Below are 15,598 nucleotides of genomic sequence, written 5' to 3' on the forward strand. Positions count from 1 at the left end.
CAGTTATCAACAGGTCAGGCAAACAAACGTTAGCGAAGATGTGAATTCAATGAACAAGCTTGACTTAACTGACATATATAGAAGATAGCAATTAGAAAAGAAACATTCTTAAGCACATATGGTACGTTTTAAAAATTAGCCATACATAGATATAAAATACATCTCCTAAAATTTTTGAGACTAGGTAATAATAAAAAGTTTACATATGTGTCCGTTTTCTATGGCTGCTGTAACATTACCAAAACTCAGTGGCTTAAAATAAGATTACTCTCTCACAGTTCTGGAGGCCAGAAGTCCAAAAACAGGTTCTAGGCCGAAATAAATATGTTGGCCGGACCCCGTATCCTCCGGAACCTCTGGAGAATAATCCATTCCTGGCCTCTAACAGTTTCTGGTGGCCAATGGCCTTCCCTGACTTGTGGCTGCACCATTCCAATCTCTGCCTTCTGTGGTCACACGGCTGTCTCCTTTTCTGTGTGCAGTCTTCCTCTTACTAAGGATATCTACGATTCCATTTAGGGCCCATCTGGATCATCTCATCTCAAGAGCCTCCACCTTAATCTGCAAAGACCTTTTCCTACATAAGATGGCATTTACAGGGTACAGCGATTTGGACTTGGTCATATTTGGGGACCGTTATTCAGCCAGCACGGCCAGGCTAGATCGTGAGTACATTAAAAATATGAATTTATGCTCACCAGCAATCCACAAGAAAAGTGCTGTTATTATTCCCAGTTTTCACAAGGCAAAACTGAAGTGGAGAAAGGTGATAGTTTGCTCAAGCTATGTCACACTCACATGTTCTTTGACCACAATGCAATTATTTAGAAATCAGTAACAAAAATTTAACTTAATTCTGAAACAATTTCAGATTTATAGGAAATCTGCAAAGCAGTACAAAGAACTCCCATATACCACCTTTCACCTAGATTCTTTCAATGTTAACATTGTAACACATTTGCTTTATCAATTTCTGTATACATGATTTTTTTGCGAACCTTTTGAGATTGCATATATCATGTCCCATTCTCCCTAAATAGTCTAGTGTGTATTTTCTTAAAAACCAAGGACTTTTCCTTGAATAACCACAGTACAATGATCAAACCCAGGACATTAGCATCGATACAATGCTATTACCTATTCTACAGACCTTACTTAAATCTCAGCCATTGTCTCAAAAATTTCTTCATCAAGATTCAATCCAAAGGGGCACCTGGGTGGCTCAGTTGGTTATGTGTCCGACTTCCGCTCAGGTCATGATCTCACAGTTTGTGGGTTCGAGCCCTGCATCGGGCTCTGTGCTGACAGCTAGCTCAGAGCCTGGAACCTGTTTCAGATTCTGTGTCTCCCTCTCTCTCTGACCCTCCCCTGCTCATGCTTTCGCGCTCTCTCTCTCTCTCAGAAATAAAGCATTTAAAAAATAAAAAAAAGATTCAATCCAAGATCATGTAATATTTACTTGTGACATTTCTTTCGTCTTCTTTAATCTGAAGATTTTGACAAGTATAAGCTGGTTATACTGTAAAATATCCCTCAATTTTTCTGGTATTTCTTACTTGATTAGACTCAGATGATAATTTTTTGGCAGGAATACCACATAAGTTACATGGTATCTTCAATCCATGGCATCACAATGCACAAAATGTAAAGTTGTCTTATTAATGATGATACCAACACAAGCTTTTCAAAAGGGAAATAGCATTTATAAAAACTTGAATGTGTTTTTTAAAACATTTGTAAACAACTCATAATGTAAATTTCAGTATTAGCACTCAAAAAGAATGTGTATATACATGTTTATGTATACACACATACGAATTGTAGGATGTAGCAAAAGATAATTAAAGTTGGAGCAGGTGTTTATGTCAGAATAGAAAAAAAATTAAACCTGAAATGTTCAATTTGTGAAATAAGAAAAATAACAGAATAAACTGCCAGAAATCAGGAGAACATAAAGTGAAAAGGGCAGAGAGTATCAACAAAGCCAAAAGCTAGCTCTTTAAAAACTAATAAAGGGGGGCACCTGGGTAGCTTAGTTAAACATCTGACTTTGGCTGAGGTCATGATCTCATGGTTCATGAGTTGGGTTCAAGCCCATATTAGGCTGTCTGCACTGACAGTGCAAAGCCTACTTGGGATTCTCTGTCTCTCCCTCTCTCTCTGCCCCTTCCCTCCTCACACACACACTCTCTCTCTCAAAGTTTAATAAATAAACATTAAAAACAATGAATAAAGGAGACAAATTTCTAGCAAAGTGGTCAAGGAAAAGAAAGTGAGAAGACAAAGAACATTGGGGAAGGAAAGAGAAAGCCTAAAAAATACAAGGATACCCTGAGTCACATTATGCTAATAAGTTTTGGGGGGGATATGAGTACATGTTTAGAAATAAATTTTTTTTTCAAAATTGACTCAAGAAAAAATAGAAACCTTGAGCAGTCTTATTACCATTAAAGCAACATAATCAGTAATTAAGAATCTTCCCACAAATAAATACTAGGGCCAGATGGTTTTACAAGCTTTGATGAAAAAGATTGCTCCGCTCTTATACAGTCTTCCATAGCATAGTAAAATAAGCAACATTTCCCAGCTCATTTAATTAAGTTATAACATTGATATGAAAGCCAGACAAATATGAGAAAGATTGCAAACCAATTTCCTCAATAGAGATGCAAAAATTCCAAAAAAAATACCAGTAAATTGAATTCAGCAGTACAAACGTAGTGAATTATGACCAAGAATGTAAAAGTGATTTAATGGAAGAAAGTTGTAACTAAACTAGATCTCTGAACTCTTCAGGGAAAAATTCACCCAGTATATAGTTCGATATCTGTGTACTCCTAGCTATTCTTGGAACATACAAGGCCTACTCTCTCCTTGGTTCTTTGCATAGCCTGGTCTGCCTGATACGCCCTTCTCCCACATAGCTGAAAGGCTCCCCTGGGACTGTTCAAATGCCACCTTTCTCCACGGCCTACGTACCATGAATACCTTATTTAAATTCACAAGCCTCTCACTCTTAGCCTACACATAGTGATTCCCCATCTGCCTTACCTTGCTTCATTTTCCCTCCATAGCATCAAGCACTTATACTGGTTTTCTTTTCTTTTCNAGAGAGAGACAGTGTGAACAGGGGAGGGTCAGAGAGAGAGGGAGACACAGAATCCGAAACAGGCTCCAGGCTCTGAGCTGGCTGTCAGCACAGAGCCCGACATGGGGCTCGAACCCACGAACTGTGAGATCGTGACCTGAGCCGAAGTCGGACGTTTAACCGACTGAGCCACCCAGGTGCCCCTCTGATGATTTCTTTTGATGCTGGTAAACTCCAGGGAAGGTAGCAGAACCCAGGACCATCTCAATCTCGGGTAGTTTTTGGCGTCAACAGACTTAAACAATTATAGTGCTACTTAAAGTTCATTTCATTGTCATCTGGGGTCATCGCAATAAATCTCTCACACCACATCGACATCGTCTGTGTGGTGTCGCACTGGCGTTCGCTCCCTAGAAAATTCAGTTCTATTGGATTTTGTTGCACTAAGTACCAAGTGAGAGAACCTCCCCGATTTAGGGCAGGACCACATTTGAGGAAATCGAGAATGGTCATAACATCTGTATTCATTCCCAGTGCAAGTGGGATGAACACAAAGACAAATGAGAGTGGCAACGTCATCATGTGTGCAAGGTAGTGCCTCCCACGTTCCCCCTCTTGCTACTGCATGTGAACGACGGAAGAACAGGAGATGAAAATCTGGCTCACTGTGTTGTGAGGTGAGCTGAATCTATATGAATCTACATGTCTCTTTTATTCTCCTCTTTTCGGGTCCAGACCTTACCTAGCATACATCAGATTAATATCAAGTTGATACAAAGTAGATCTAAAACCTGTGCTCTGCTATTTTGAAAGTGTGGAGTATGGTCATTTCCTTTTCATGAGCTTTTTTTTTTAAATTTTTTAAATGTTTATTTATTTTTGAGAGAGAGCCAGAGCGCGAGCGGGGGAGGGGCAGAGAGAGAGGGAGACAGAATGTGAGTGGGTGACGGGCAGAGAGAGAGGGAGACACAGTTTCTGAAGCTGTCAGCACACAGCTGAGCCATCAGCACAGAGCCCGACGCGGGGCTCGAACCCACAAGCTGTGAGATCATGACCCGAGCTGAGGCCGGACACCCAACCAGCTGAGCCACTCAGGTGCCCCTCAGGAGCTTTTGCTTTTCATGTGCCTGGAAACAGACTTTCATGCCCTTATCTTCAAACTTGAGTGTCAAATATAGGAAGATACTCATTGCCAAGTGTCGAGATTGCTAAGGGATTGCCTAATCAGAATGCAACTAGTTTCCAACTGGGACAGAAGAGGAAGAATCGTGTATGCTTGTCAGTCAGCCCCTTCCCGTTCCTACCAGCTCCCTCCTGACAGCTACTACCCGCGACCATCAACCAACCAATGTGTGAAATAAAGTATCGCCCAGGTCACCATGCTCTCACCATTTCTACCACACAATGAGAGAGAGAGAAAAAGGCAGTGTGTTTTTCATAAAACTAAGTTTATTCAATTTAAATGATTCTGAGGTTATGTTTTTCTTACTTATTTGGTGCTAAAAGGCCTTTCACCTCTATGAGGATGCTAACAGCAGATAGTACTGTGGATCTTCCTGGTTCTGTTTACGTCCTCAGCAGGCAAAATTAAAAGCAAGAAACACCTAAACCCTGCAATTTACTTTTTTTTTCTTCTTGTGACAAATCTGGTGCTTAAAAGTCACAGCCTAGGAACCACAGGCTTAGTAAAGACCTCCCTTCTGTATCGCACCTTTCACGATACTGAGTTATTTCTTGGTGATTTCCTTCAAACAAGTTGTGGAGAGGGATAAAAGTTAAGTCACAATTTATATTAAGCCAGTGTAAAGACAGCCTGTCTTTAAATTTCAAGCACCAAAGAAATACACGCTTTCAATCGACACCATGGTTATACCACGTTTTATTAAAACTATCCATATTGTTATCAAATGGGTATCAAGTTAAAAGCATAAGGCGACTTCTCCGTTATCATTAGTGTGGTAGCAATAGCCTGTGGTCCCATGTGTGAGCTGTTCGCAGTGCAGCGCAGAAACTAGAGGCGGGGGGCCAAGTCAGTCACTTTCCTGGGGCAGAGGTTTAGTGACCCCATAGGCAGCTGCCCGTCTTCATGTACTTCCTGGTCCATTTACCTTTATAAATCACACCATATAGGCTTCAGTATTTACGTTTACTTAAACTGAGAAGAAATACGTATTAGAGGAAAGCATATCTTAGCAGGCTTCACGTGTCAAAAAGAACTCCATATTTCATGTATTACTTTTCTGTCACCAGCCACCTTTGAGCACAAAAAGTTCCACATAAATGCACAAACTGGGACGCACTTTTAGAAAAGCTCATAGCGATGCACATTGCAGTGTGTCCTCTCGTAAGTGAATCAGTTCATCTCCACTCCCCCAAAGTGTTCAAAAAAAAAAAAAGAAGTACTTTTTTGGCCATACTTTCTAAAGTACCTTTCAGAGAAAATACAAGAAACATCATGGTTGGCATCCTGGGCCAGATGAAACCGCTGGATTAGCGTTATGTCTGTCTCTGTCGTTCTGTGTTTTGCTATGATCGTGTTCCTTCCCATTACACTGTTCTTGCTGGTATTAGTTCTAGGTCTATTTGATAAGAGCATTTATACTAAACTTCAAAATAACTCCTGGTAGTATCCAGACTATACGTCTGGATTTCCTGAAACAAACGTCTGCTTTCCCCCCAATGACGACAACATGTAGCCTTATTAGTAACTGATAGAAAGACAACCGCAGGTTTTGGAGAGGGGTGGGCGCCTTGCCGCAAAGCTGGGTAGATTGGCGCACCCGGCCAAGCTACTCAGGCACTTCGATGCTTAGTTCTTCTTGGCTTTCTTCAGATAGTGAGCCCGCGTAGATTTGCCCATGTTCATGATTATTTTAAAATACAGCCAGGTAGGCATGGCTGAAATTATCAAGCCCTAGGGGAAAGAAATGGGGAGACAGATAATTACAGCCTCTAATTTGGGCTAACTTAAAGCATCTGATCTTCTGTTTTGCTTTACTGTCGTTTTATTTGTAGGTAAATTTTAAAGTGCTTGGGTGTTTAAAACCACGCTGACAGCATGGAGCCTGCTTGGGATCCCCCCCCCCNCTTCAAAACAAAACAAAACACAGCACAGATGCCTTGTTAGTAAGTCGAGACAATGTACACGTGCTAATATGTCACACGCTGTTTTGTGACTTGGTGGGAGAGAAGACCCCCCACCCCGAACTGATGGCCTGACCCCGGAAGCCCCACATACCATAAGAGAATGGATCAGGTACCCAGTGGTCCGGGACTGCAAGCCCACCGTTTGCAGCGCAGACTTCACGTAGGTTTCTGCAGAGGGCGTATCCAGGGTGGGCTTTCGGATCTTAGACAGCTTCGTCGCCACGTAGAAGGGCAGGACACTCTGGAAAGGCACCGCCCCCCCCCCGAAAAGCACACTGGTGACTGGGAAAGCAACTGTTTCAGAATCCAATGGTGCCTCATGGCTCCCAGTGGCACAAACACAAAAACACTGTGGTGAAATCTAAAGTGTGTATCTTCTGAGAGCAGCCGTCAAAGCCAGTTGGAGAGTGTACGCGACCGGCATCAAGTAATCTGTAACAGGGCAATCTACCAAGGAAACAATTTGAGGCTGAAAAAGTATTAAATGTAAGCAGAAGCAAACGTTTGTGAACCTTTCAAAAGAAGGCAGTGAACAACTCTGCAGGCAGAGGCTCCTATGGGATACTCCTTCTACTCTGGATTGAGCGCTGTTATGAAACCACCATGTAGATTTTTGACATCCGATCCTCCCCAAGAGATGATGCTAATGGTCTTGACAATTTGTGGTTCATTAAGATGGTGGCACCAGCTTTGGCCCCTTTAGTCTAAAAGAAGCATTTCCTTTTCTCAGCCTTTGACAACCACTCTTCTTCCCTCGTTTCTTACCATGCCCCATCGGAGCTTTATAAACTTTGTTACTACTGAGGTAGGGCCACCTCACCTTTCTTTCTTTTTTCTTTGTGGGGGAGACACTATGACCACATGGCGACAGCTTGGGTAAGCAAGGGACACTTGATGGGAGTGGTGTGGGATGACAGGTCTGAACACTACCTGTTAGAAGAACTTAACTTGTGTCAGGTTCTTTTTCGCTTATGCTTCATACATTTGGATAGGATCCAACATGGAATATAAAGGAACTCTATTACAATGGGTACTGAGTCATGACACAAGAGGTCCCTTCTATACTTTGAAAGAACTTGGGCTCAGCTCTTCACCAAAGAGTGATTGTCTTCTGTTTCTCACACATGCATGAGAGGAAAGGGTATAAATTACAATGATACTTCTATGAAAGAAGAGGATCCAACACCTGGTGGTCAAAATAAAAAACTTCACTAGAGGTAGAAGTAAAATTGAGATGTGTTCCAGACTATGCATTTCATTCCTGCTATGAGCTGGAGGGGATGTTCCCGTGTCTCTCTGGCGTTTTGTTTGGTTTGTTTTTGTATTTTTCCCACTCCCAAGCATGAGTCAAGGAAGACAAGCCACCCTCCTTAACAGGTGGGCTGAACACTAGTGACTCTCTCCATCTTTTCCTCTTAAGTGGCTGCAGCCACACACCCACACTAAGTAAACTAACGTTCCCAAAGTACCTCCATACCTGGGCCAACTCTGATTAGGCGACTCTTGGTTTTTGAGAATTTGGTTCTCACGATCCACGTGTCCCCCACTTACTGAGCAAAACTATTTTGTCGAAAAGGTCTTTACTTTTAAAGCCATGCTGCAGCCAGGATACAGTATGTGAGAGCACAAACTGAAGAGAGACCTCAGACGAACACAGTATGAAATGTTCATCGAGGCTCATACAGCGGGTAAGGAAAGAAAACGTTCACCCAGCTGAGTAGCAAAAACAAAGCAAAAGAAAGCATATGCACGTGCCCTGTGTTGAATAATGAAGGAACATAAGCAAGCCATGTCACATCTCGGTCTCAGGTTTCCTGGTTACAGAAAGGTAAAGATCAAAAACACGTTCCCATCTACAGATCACAAGCCTGCCAAGGGTACCATAAAGTTCTGAGTGTCTCAGGATGAAGACGGTCTGATAATCACACCTTCCAGTTACACAATTATATCATCACCCTCCTTCTCTCTGCAGATACATGGCATACATCGGACTATTTCGATCTTGCAGAAGAATTAAGTCGTACTGCCTGGCTGAGCCGCTGGATGGCGCCTCAATTCAACTCACCATTCAGCTAACCGTCCAGGCAGCCTAGGGAGCCTCCCAGCTCCAGAGGTGGAGACAGGAGACACAGGCCTAGGAATTCCAAGTTAACAGATGTTCTTCCAGTAAAGAAATGCAAAGCCAAAAAAAAAAGCAAATCCTATTCTGGAAAGAATTTTTGACTAATGGTTTAAAGTCAAGGCAGTTCACGTGGCCTGGCCGAGGATGGATGCAAAGGATTCAGAGATGAAATAACTGTAGACACAGGTCTTAAATAAAGTGGAGGAGTCTGCCAGGGAAACAAACAAGGGGCGATCGTTTTGGGCGGTGAGAATAGCAGGGGCACAGAAAAGGAGAGAGAGCGGGATGTTCTCAGGGAGCTGGGAGCTGTGCGGTACGTATGGTTCAGGTGCCAGAACTGTGGGAGGCAGTGGCGGGGGGGAAGCTAAACTGAACAGAAAACTAAACCCAAGCACTGGACAGCAGTGATTTCTAGAGCAGAGACACTAAGAAGACATGGCCTTACTGACCGCCATATTGCCAGCCCTAGAGCACAGGAGGGGTGACTTAGCCAGAGAACACCTTGGGGTGCACAGCTCTGAAGAAGGGTAGTGGGCTCCCCTTCCACTGCTGCAGCCCAGGAAACTAATTACACCAGGAAGCTGACAGTGTAATATGAGAGTTTAAACCAAAATTTTTGATATTCTGAAGCTTAAGCAAGAGCACCTATCTAAACCAAGACAAACTTAACAGGTCTAGCTACTTGCCAAGAATTTAAAAAGCATATTTCAAGTTATTGTAAAAGAAACGTACCTCACAATGTCATCTAGGTACCTCCTTAAAGGGTTCAGCAAAAACACAATAAACAAGGGGGCGCCTGGGTGGCTCAGTCGGTTAAGCGTCTGACTTTGGTTCAGGTCATGATCTCACAATTCGTTGAGTCTGAGCCCCACATTGGGCTCTGTGCTGACGGTTCAGAGCCTGGGGCCTGCTTCGGATTCTGGGTCTCCCTCTCGCTCTGCCCCTCCCACGTTCATGGTCTCTCTCTCTCTCTCTCAAAAATAAACAAAAAAAGGTTTTTTTAATAAAAAAAAACCCAATACTTAATCCATTTTCCTGCCTACTGATGGAAACATTACAGTGAACTGGTCAAGTATACTCACCCTTCTACAGCAAATATTTTGGGCAGAACAAACTTTACAAGTTGCTTAAGCTCAAAACTTTGCCACTATAAATACTAGTCCTTGGAAACAACGTGGGTCTTCACAGACCAGGTGCAGGCAATGCCTGGTCTTCCTGTTCGGAATCACAAAGTGAAAATAACTAACTGGGCCCTAAAGCTAAGCTGTTGATGTTTTGTCCTTATTCAGCCTGTTTAAAAACCAATCCCTGGCGACCACTTGGTACCCTTTCCCCATGCACTGGGGTAGCTTGCTGAGGTAATTTGGTCCTTACAGGACAATTTAGGGGCCTTACTCAGAATAGGACGGCTACTGTACTTCATAGCATGGAGTAATGGAAAGATGGAGCCCATCGTCACCTGCGTACTAAACATGATTTCTTGATTTTAAAAATTACCAGAAAAGGGTCACCTGGGTGACTCAGTCGGTTGAGTGTCCGACCTTGGCTCAGGTCATGATCTCACGGTTTGTGGGTTTGAGCCCCGTGTCGGGCTCTGTGCTGACAGCTTGGAGCCTGGAGCCTGCTTCAATTCTGTGTCTCCCTCTCTCTCCGCCCCTCCCCTGCTCACATTCTGTCTGTCTTTCTCTCAAAACTAAATAAATATTAAGAAAAAAATTAAAAATAAATGAACAAAAATGACCAGAACAACTCACAACTCACAGCCATGCTTTGGAAAATGTGGGTCTAGAGGGTAGAGGCCCCCGTCTATTTGCACAGTATGGGATTCTAGACATGACATCTCATCTGCCTTTGAGGAGCGTTATGTGCACCAGTGTGACTGGCTCACATTCTTAAGGCAGAAGCTGTGGCTCGTGTGAGGCATTGTAGAGAATCTTTTCTCCTTACATCTGTGTATTTACCTTCCATTTCAGGATATGATTGCCCCCAGAAGATCTAACTCTATACTCAGATCCAAGCTTTGGGGTTTGCAGACCATGAAATAAGCTTTTCCACAAAAAGGCTGCTGCTTATCTCATTGGTAGCAGTACCTGGAATTCCTAGAACATGGTAGGAAAAAGGAATCACTGATGGTGCAGAGATCCCGGACTACATGGTGTTGAGCAAAGGCCCCATGGGAACATTATCTATGAACCGTAACACCTAAGCCCCAAATGAAGGAGTTAAAATGTTGTATGTTCTGTACAAAGAAAATCCCTTTTAAAAAAAAGTTTATTTATTTATTTTGAGAGAGAGAAAGCAAGCAGGGAGGGGACAGAAAGAGAGGTGGGGTGGGGGGGGAGAGAGAGAGAGAGAGAGAGAATCCCAAGCAGGCTCTGAATTGTAAGCATGGAGCCCAATGCAGGGCTTGAACTCGTGAACTATGAGACTTGAGCCAAAACTAAGAGTTGGACCTTAACTGACTGATCCACCCAGGTGCCCCTGTACAAAGAAAATACTTGATAAACACTGGCTGGCTGATAATCTTACAAATGATCTACTTCCGAATATGTGGAATTTATATGTTAACATTCACAGAACAAAAGGAAAAACAGAGTAATATCACAAAAAACCTTTACTTAACAACAGATATTTCCTGAGCACTTACTAGGACACGGTTTCAGGCAGTAGAATAGGGTTGTGGACAAAAGGAAAGTCCCGAATCTTACAGAGCTTACACCTGGGGTGGAGGTGGGGGCCCACATACTACCAACAAACAGTGAAAAAAAATGTATGCTATGTTGGGAGGTGATGGTAAGAAGGAAAAAGAAAAGTAAACCTGAATAGCAACAGGGGTGATAGCAGCTCTTCCTGCAGGTGATCAAGACAGGCCTCTCTGATGTGATGACAAAGATTTCAATCTTTGCTCATATGAGCTAGCGAAAAGGCTATCTGGGTAAATATCCTTTTAGACTGAAAGAGCACCAAGTGCAAAGGCCCTGAGGTAGATATGTGCTTGGAGTAGTTGAGGAACTGCAAGAGAACCAGAGAAATAACTGGGGGGGGGAGATAATGTAGAACGTCTGAAATCAGAACATGGTAGATCCTAAGAATTCATGCTTTTACTCTGAAAGAAATGAAAAGCCATGGGAGAACTTTTTAGTAGAGAAGTAAAAGGTCCTTGACTTAGCTTTAAAGAGATCACTGTGACTGCTGGGAGCGGACTGGGGTCATCGGGAGGCTGAGGAGGAAGGAGGCTGCAGAATGTCCACAGCAGGAGATTGTGACGGCTTAAATCACTGGTAGCTGCGGTGGAGACAGGAAATGGTTGGATAGTGGGTATGTTTCAAGGATAAACTAAAGTTGGTAGGATTCCCCAACGGTCTGAATGTGGAATATGAGAGAAAGAAGCAGTAGGGTATGAGGTGGGGGAATGTCAGGGTTGAAATCAGACAGCCTTGACCATGTACCAGGTGTCTGATCTTGACCAACATATTGAGCTTCAGTTTCTTCCTCTGCAACTGGGGGCCATAGCATCCTCCTTATTGCGCTATTGTGAGGATTAAATAAAATACTGTCAGGTAAAGAATGTGGAATTTGATCCCTGGTATGTATTTGCAATTACTTTCTAAGTTTTAGAATATTTCTATTTTTCAGGATAAATTTAGAAAGAAAATCTTGGCTGAATTTTTATAGCTTGTAAGAATGCCGTATTTATAAAGAATGACTATTGAGGTAACCACCTGGGTATGTTAGTTCTTTCTGGACTTACTACCTCTTCCGTTTAAAATTTTTTTTTATGTTTTATTTATTTTTGAGAGAGAGAGGCACCGAGCACACGTTGGGAAGGGACAGAGAGAGAGAGGGAGGCACAGAATCCGAAGCAGGCTCCAGGCTCTGAGCTGTCGGCACAGAACCCGACGATGGGCTCGAACTCACGAACTGTGAGATCACGACCTAAATCGAAGTCAGACACTTAACCGACTGAGCCACCCAGGCACTCCATCCCCCTTAAGTTTTTACTTCTTGTGGGGCAACACTGTTTTAAGGGGCCAAGCAAGGAAGATGTATCAATGACAAATATGGAGAGTCACCTGGCTGGAAGGGATTGGGGACCACAGATCCGAACAGGACTATGTTACTGTTCTTAAGCCATTTCTCAAAGCTGGTGCAATTGACCAGATACGATTATCTCCTGGGAGAATTACATTGCTTTATAGTTCTATTTAGATCCCATCTGCACTAACAAAGACACACTCCATTACCTTCTTTTATTGGCATTGGCAATTAACAAGAAGAATAGATGAAGAATTCTGTTTTCAATCCTGATAGCCACTTCTCAGTATTTGGCTTTCTAGCTCTTTGAAGCCCAGTAGATCTGGATGATAACTCTAAGCTCTAAAATACTTAACAAAATATAACGGAGAAAATATCTTCTTTCATTAAAAAAAAACTTGAATTTTGTTTTCTCCCTCATCTTTATGTGTCTTATTTATTTTCTAAATTTATTCTGATTAAAAGCTACATGTAGCTGAATTAACAAAGCCACCAACTCTCACCACCCAAGAGGACCAAAGCACTGGAAGGTGGTAACTTAAAAGAAGGGCGCCCAGGGGGTGCCTGGGTGGCTCAGTCGGTTGAGTGTCCGACTTCGGCTCAGGTCATGATCTCACGGTTCGTGGGTTCGAGCCCCGCGTCGGGCTCTGTGTTGACAGCTAGCTCAGGGCCTAGCTACAGATCCAGAGCTCAGTAAATTCCCCACGCAGGTCAACATTCTGGAGCACATGGCCCTTCTCTGGTTTCTTCATAGTGCTTATCACTCTGCAAGGCCATCCCATTCCTGCATCTGTTTACTTGTTCCTCGTCTGTCTCCCCACTAAGTGCAAGTGCTACCACACCTGTCTGTCTCTGTCTTTTTGCCACGGTGTCCCCAATTACCAGACTACTAGGCGCACTCTAAATATGTTGTGACTGAAGCTTTGGACCCGCTATCCTTTGTCTTTGTAATGTGTTTAAAGATCTGTCTTCTCGTTCTGTGTGTGCTTTGAGCCTTGAGGACAGGCTCCGATTCACCTTTGCTGCCTCCCTGCCCAGCTAAGGACAGGTCCAAGAGCTGGCATTCGCTGTGTGACAAACTGGACTGACCTCAGGCAAGTGAAACGACTCCTATTGATTCTTGGTTTCCTATTTGTCAAATGGACCAAGTAAGATAACAAGATGGTTGAAAACTTGGAGCATATTGTAGATATTCCAAAAAAATGCAAATTTCTTTCTTCTTCTCACTTGTGCGTCATTTCAGTTTCCGGTGTTCTTATATACACTCCATCCTTTGTCCCCATTTGCCAGAAGGGGAGACTAAGGCTCAGAGTAATGAAGCAGCTTTCTGCAGGTCAGATGACCACTGACTGGCGATATCAGAACTAAAACCTTGGTTTACTGATGCCAAGCACAGCGCCCCTTCCTCACTGCCCCTACACACACCAGTGATTAATGTGGTCTGCATAAAACCATGGCCTGGGGCGCCTGGGTGGCTCAGTCGGTTAAGCGTCTGGCTTTGGCTCAGGTCACGATCCCAGGGTTTGGGAGTTCGAACCCCGCATCTGCCCACCTCCTGCACTCTCTCTCAAAGCAAACAAAAAATATTAAGAACAAAACAAAGCAAACAAACAAAAGCCATGGCCTGGATGGAGGAAGCTGAGACTTCTTGCTTCGAAAGGACCAAATATCCAGGCAGCGTTTCATGAATTCTTTGGCATCAAAACCCCCCTCAGAAGGCAAGTTTGTGGGACATCACCACAGGATGCAAACTCTAGAGGTAACTGCGACAGGGTGCAGGCTACCTGCATGGTCTTCTAGTGTCTCCCCACAGACTGCTTATTAGTGCAAAGGGAAAAGATAGTAACTATGCAGCAGAGAAAGTGGGGAACACCTTGACTGAAGCCACAAAACCAACATCAGCAGTGAAGGGCAGATGGTTATTGCGTGTCCCGAGATGTGGATCCCCGAGAAAGATACAAACTCACACGTGCAATGGTGGCTAGGAAAGTGTAATGTGAATCCAACCATGAGGAAGCATCGGATAAACCCCAAATAAGGAATGTTCAGTCAAAAAGAGCCGGAGGAATAGGTGCTCTTCAAAAATGTCAAAGTGACAAAGGCAAAGAAAGGCTATGGATATACTCCAGATTCAAGGAAACCACGGAGAGAAAACAACTAGACAATCCTAGGCTGAATTCTTTACTGGAGGATAAAAAATGCCGTAAGGATTATTATGGAGTCAAAAACTGGGATACAGATGGCAGATTAGATAAAAATATTTTATCAGTGTTAACTCTGAAGTGGATAACTCTTTGTGGTTACATAAAAGGATATCCTTACTCTTTGAAATGCACACTGAGGTATTCAGAGGTAAAGAACCATGATGTGTGCAACTTACTCTTCCATAATAAAGCAAATGGAGTAAATTGCATAACATTAAGTGACTCTGGGTAAAGTGGATTGGAGTGTTCTTTGTATTATTCTTACTCTTACAACTTTTCTGTAGATTTGAAATTATTTCCGAATAAAAAGTTTTTCAGAAACTAGGTTTGTGAAAGTTTTACAGAAGAAGAGTTCAGGAAGGATAGTTTCAGGGGGCTGTCTGAGTCTTACCTATTTCTTATACTTTTTCAGCATCTGTGGCCAGTTGGTACATGGCGTACAGAAGGAGCTGGTACTGGGGCCCACCAACTAGCCAGTCAGATCACTTAGGATTTTGCTCTTTGAAAGAGTTAAGCATAATTCTGACTGGGCTTTAATTATAGGGCGAGAATGAGAACAGACAGTCCTTACCAACAGAACACACTTCTGACAAGGTTGACTCAAGAATGAACTTCTTACCCTCAATTCAAAACTCAAAAACATAGACAGAATTTATGTCCAATTCACCTTTTTTTTCCCCCATTTACTGTCTCCACTGGTTATTTGCCTTTCCAGAAAATGCTTATTTACTGGCAAATCTGAATTCATGGAAGGAAATGTTAACTGCTCTCACAAAATTGTAGGAATGAAAAAAGCAAAAGCAAAACAAAACAAAACAAAAAAACCATTAACAAGGTATTAATATAAAACAACCTGAATTCAAAAAACATACTCTCTCCCTCTCCCTAAAGGACAATGTCCTACACATTCACACAGAAGTAGACCTGGAAAGATAGCTTTCCTCTCCAAGGAGTAGAAGAAACTGAAATTTGGCAGCACAGCATTAGCCTGGAAGTCCTCTA

General features: G+C 42.9%; 1 protein-coding gene across 1 annotated transcript in view; it reads right to left on the reverse strand.

Annotated features, from left to right (window-relative positions):
• Positions 1-4,949: 4,949 nt before the first annotated feature.
• The window catches only part of HSD17B12 (hydroxysteroid 17-beta dehydrogenase 12), a 162,679-nt gene continuing 152,030 nt past the window's right edge, over positions 4,950-15,598 (reverse strand). The window contains exons 10-11 of the mRNA XM_077767467.1: positions 6,327-6,476; positions 4,950-6,002 (exon numbers count right to left, since the gene is read on the reverse strand). Of these exons, the coding sequence (XP_077623593.1) occupies positions 5,898-6,002; positions 6,327-6,476 (255 nt within the window). The 3' untranslated portion in view covers positions 4,950-5,897. The remainder of the gene's footprint in view (positions 6,003-6,326; positions 6,477-15,598) is intronic.

The sequence above is a fragment of the Crocuta crocuta genome, unplaced genomic scaffold (genome assembly GCF_008692635.1).
Source record: "Crocuta crocuta isolate KB4526 unplaced genomic scaffold, BGI_CrCroc_1.0 scaffold330, whole genome shotgun sequence".
NCBI classification, from domain to species: Eukaryota; Metazoa; Chordata; class Mammalia; order Carnivora; family Hyaenidae; genus Crocuta; species Crocuta crocuta.